Source organism: Hippopotamus amphibius, chromosome 2 (genome assembly GCF_030028045.1).
Source record: "Hippopotamus amphibius kiboko isolate mHipAmp2 chromosome 2, mHipAmp2.hap2, whole genome shotgun sequence".
Taxonomy (NCBI): Eukaryota; Metazoa; Chordata; class Mammalia; order Artiodactyla; family Hippopotamidae; genus Hippopotamus; species Hippopotamus amphibius.
In genome coordinates this window covers 28,994,421-28,996,781 of record NC_080187.1, presented here as the reverse complement: position 1 = coordinate 28,996,781, position 2,361 = coordinate 28,994,421, and the positions used below count along the sequence as shown (strand labels likewise).

Sequence of the window (2,361 nt, the reverse complement as noted above, 5' to 3'; positions counted from 1 at the left end):
ATACAAAGGATCCAGCTTAGAAGATAGTGGAGGGGGAAAAGCTGTGAATATTCTTCAATATTTTGTCCCAAATTTATGTCAGTCTATATTCCACAAGACTGTGTACCCCTTGGTCACGTTTTGATTTTTGTTTCCATGTTGATTAGTTTTTTTTGATATTGCCACTAGGTAACATAATGCCTTAAACAAAATACATATTCAGTAAACACTGGTTGACTGAATAATTGAATTAAGGAAAAGTTGACTCAGTGAATGAATGGAAAGCTCATATTCTACAGGAAATTCATGTAACTGCAAAAATACCTAATCTGTGACACTCTAAACCCATTATCACAACGTTCTCAGAGAACTGTACAATCAAGTTCTTGAGAAAGTAAGTAATTTTTGTCACTTAGTAATCATCATTTTCACTCAAAGATGCCACTGCTCATCTGTTGATACATAAGATAGATCAAATTTCCCCATCAGCTGGGGTGTCTACACAAAGTCTCACAGTGCTTCAGACACCTCTGCACGGAAGCATGCTTGCCAGATTGCATCCAAAAGGATATCAGCCCTAAAAATAGCATTATTTTTTTCTACTCTTGCCTATGACATATACATAGCCAGGTATCTAACATCCGAAAGTGGTCGTCCCTCTCTAAGGTCAAACACTAGCCCATTATGAATTATTTAATGTTGAGTTTATATAGCACTCTGACCCTTAACAAGGCACTTTCTACTTTATCTTCCTAAGAAAGAAATGAGACTAGAAAACTGATGCACATAGAGGATAAGAGATTAAAGTAGTTAAATGGTACTTTCATTTACATAAGATTATAGAACTCATCATTCCAGAGTTAAAGTATAATAAATTCTGTGAAGGTGGGTGGTTTTGATGAGAATCATTTTACCCATAGATTTCTTTCCCTTTTCTCTTTAAGCCAGTCATGAAGAATGAAGGCCCCAGATTTCTCTCACATTTAGATGCTAGGAACAGAAAAATGAGAATTTCAAGAATTAATGGTACTACCAACCCTTACATTTATTTTGGAACCTCCAGGTAAGAACTAGTCTTGCATTCAGAGTGAACGAATTTTCTTTTAAAAAAAGCAACATTTACATTCCCTCTGAGAAGCTTTTCCGACAGAGTATATTCTTCACAGCTGCCTTCACGTCTTTGTTCCTCAAACTATAGATGAGGGGATTAAGCATAGGAGTCACGACTCCATAGAAGAGAGAGATGATTTTGTCTGTGGCTTGCACTTTGTCTGCACCAGAGGAGTCTTTAGCCTTGGGTTTTGCATACATGAAGAGGATGGTTCCATAGAATATGATCACCACCGCGAGGTGGGCGGAGCAGGTGGAGAAGGCTTTGCGCCTTCCCTCCGCAGAAGGAATCCTCAAAATGGTGGAGAGAATGAAAACATAGGAAACAAAAATGAAAAGTACTGGGACCACAAGAAAAATCATATTAGCAACAACCATGCTAATAACATTTATGGATATATCAGTGCAGGCCAATTTTAAGACAGCCAAGATTTCACAAGTAAAATGATTAATGACATTATCTCCACAGAAAGGAAGCCGCATTGCAAGAGAGGTTTGCAACACAGAATTGACACCCCCTGCAATCCAGGACCCAGCAGCCATAGGCACATATGAATTCTTGCTCATAATGATGGGGTATCTCAGAGGGTTACAGATGGCCACATAGCGGTCAAATGCCATCATGCTTAGAAGGACACACTCTGTGGCTCCCATAGCAAAGGAAAGAAACATTTGTACTGCACATCCAGAGAAGGAAATGGTTTTCTTTGAAGTTAAGAAGCTGCTGAGAAATAAGGGAATAGAAGAACTGGTATAACAAATATCTAAGAATGATAAGTTACTGAGGAAAAAGTACATGGGGGTGTGCAGGTGAGAGTCACAGACACTTATAATGATGATGACTCCATTTCCCAGCAGGATCACCAGGTACATAAATAGCACCAGTACAAAATAAATGGCCTCAAGCTCTGGGTAGCCAGAAAGCCCCAGCAGGAGAAATTCTGTGACAGAAGACTGATTGGTCTTTCCCATGTTAATATTTTCTTTCACCAAAAGGAATTCTGCAGCAGCCAGAATACATGTGGATCTGTTACTGCAGTGTTTGTAAGAGTAGGCTGCATCCTTAAGTGGTTTCCCTTATGGGTAATGTGGACCTATAACTGGATACACAGATAGCATAAGAACATACTACAATCCTCTAAGCTAAGATCAGTTAGACATTTAGAACTCATGAAGGAGGTTTTAACTCCAAAAAAAAATATGCCCTTGTTAGAAACAGATTCACAACATATACAACTGGGTTAGAATTGTGTATCTCACATTATGAATTTG

The 2,361-nt window shown here is 38.6% G+C and overlaps 1 protein-coding gene across 1 annotated transcript; it reads right to left on the bottom strand.

Moving 5' to 3' along the window:
• Nucleotides 1-1,098: 1,098 nt before the first annotated feature.
• On the bottom strand, nt 1,099-2,061 carry LOC130845742 (olfactory receptor 13C7-like). Its single transcript, XM_057723391.1, has one exon. The coding sequence runs from the start codon at nt 2,059-2,061 to the stop codon at nt 1,099-1,101; it is 963 nt and encodes a 320-aa protein (XP_057579374.1).
• Nucleotides 2,062-2,361: the final 300 nt, after the last annotated feature.

Excerpts from the sequence above, each read along its gene's own strand:
- LOC130845742 (XM_057723391.1), bottom strand. The coding sequence starts at position 2,061 with ATGGGAAAGACCAATCAGTCTTCTGTCACAGAATTTCTCCTGCTGGGG.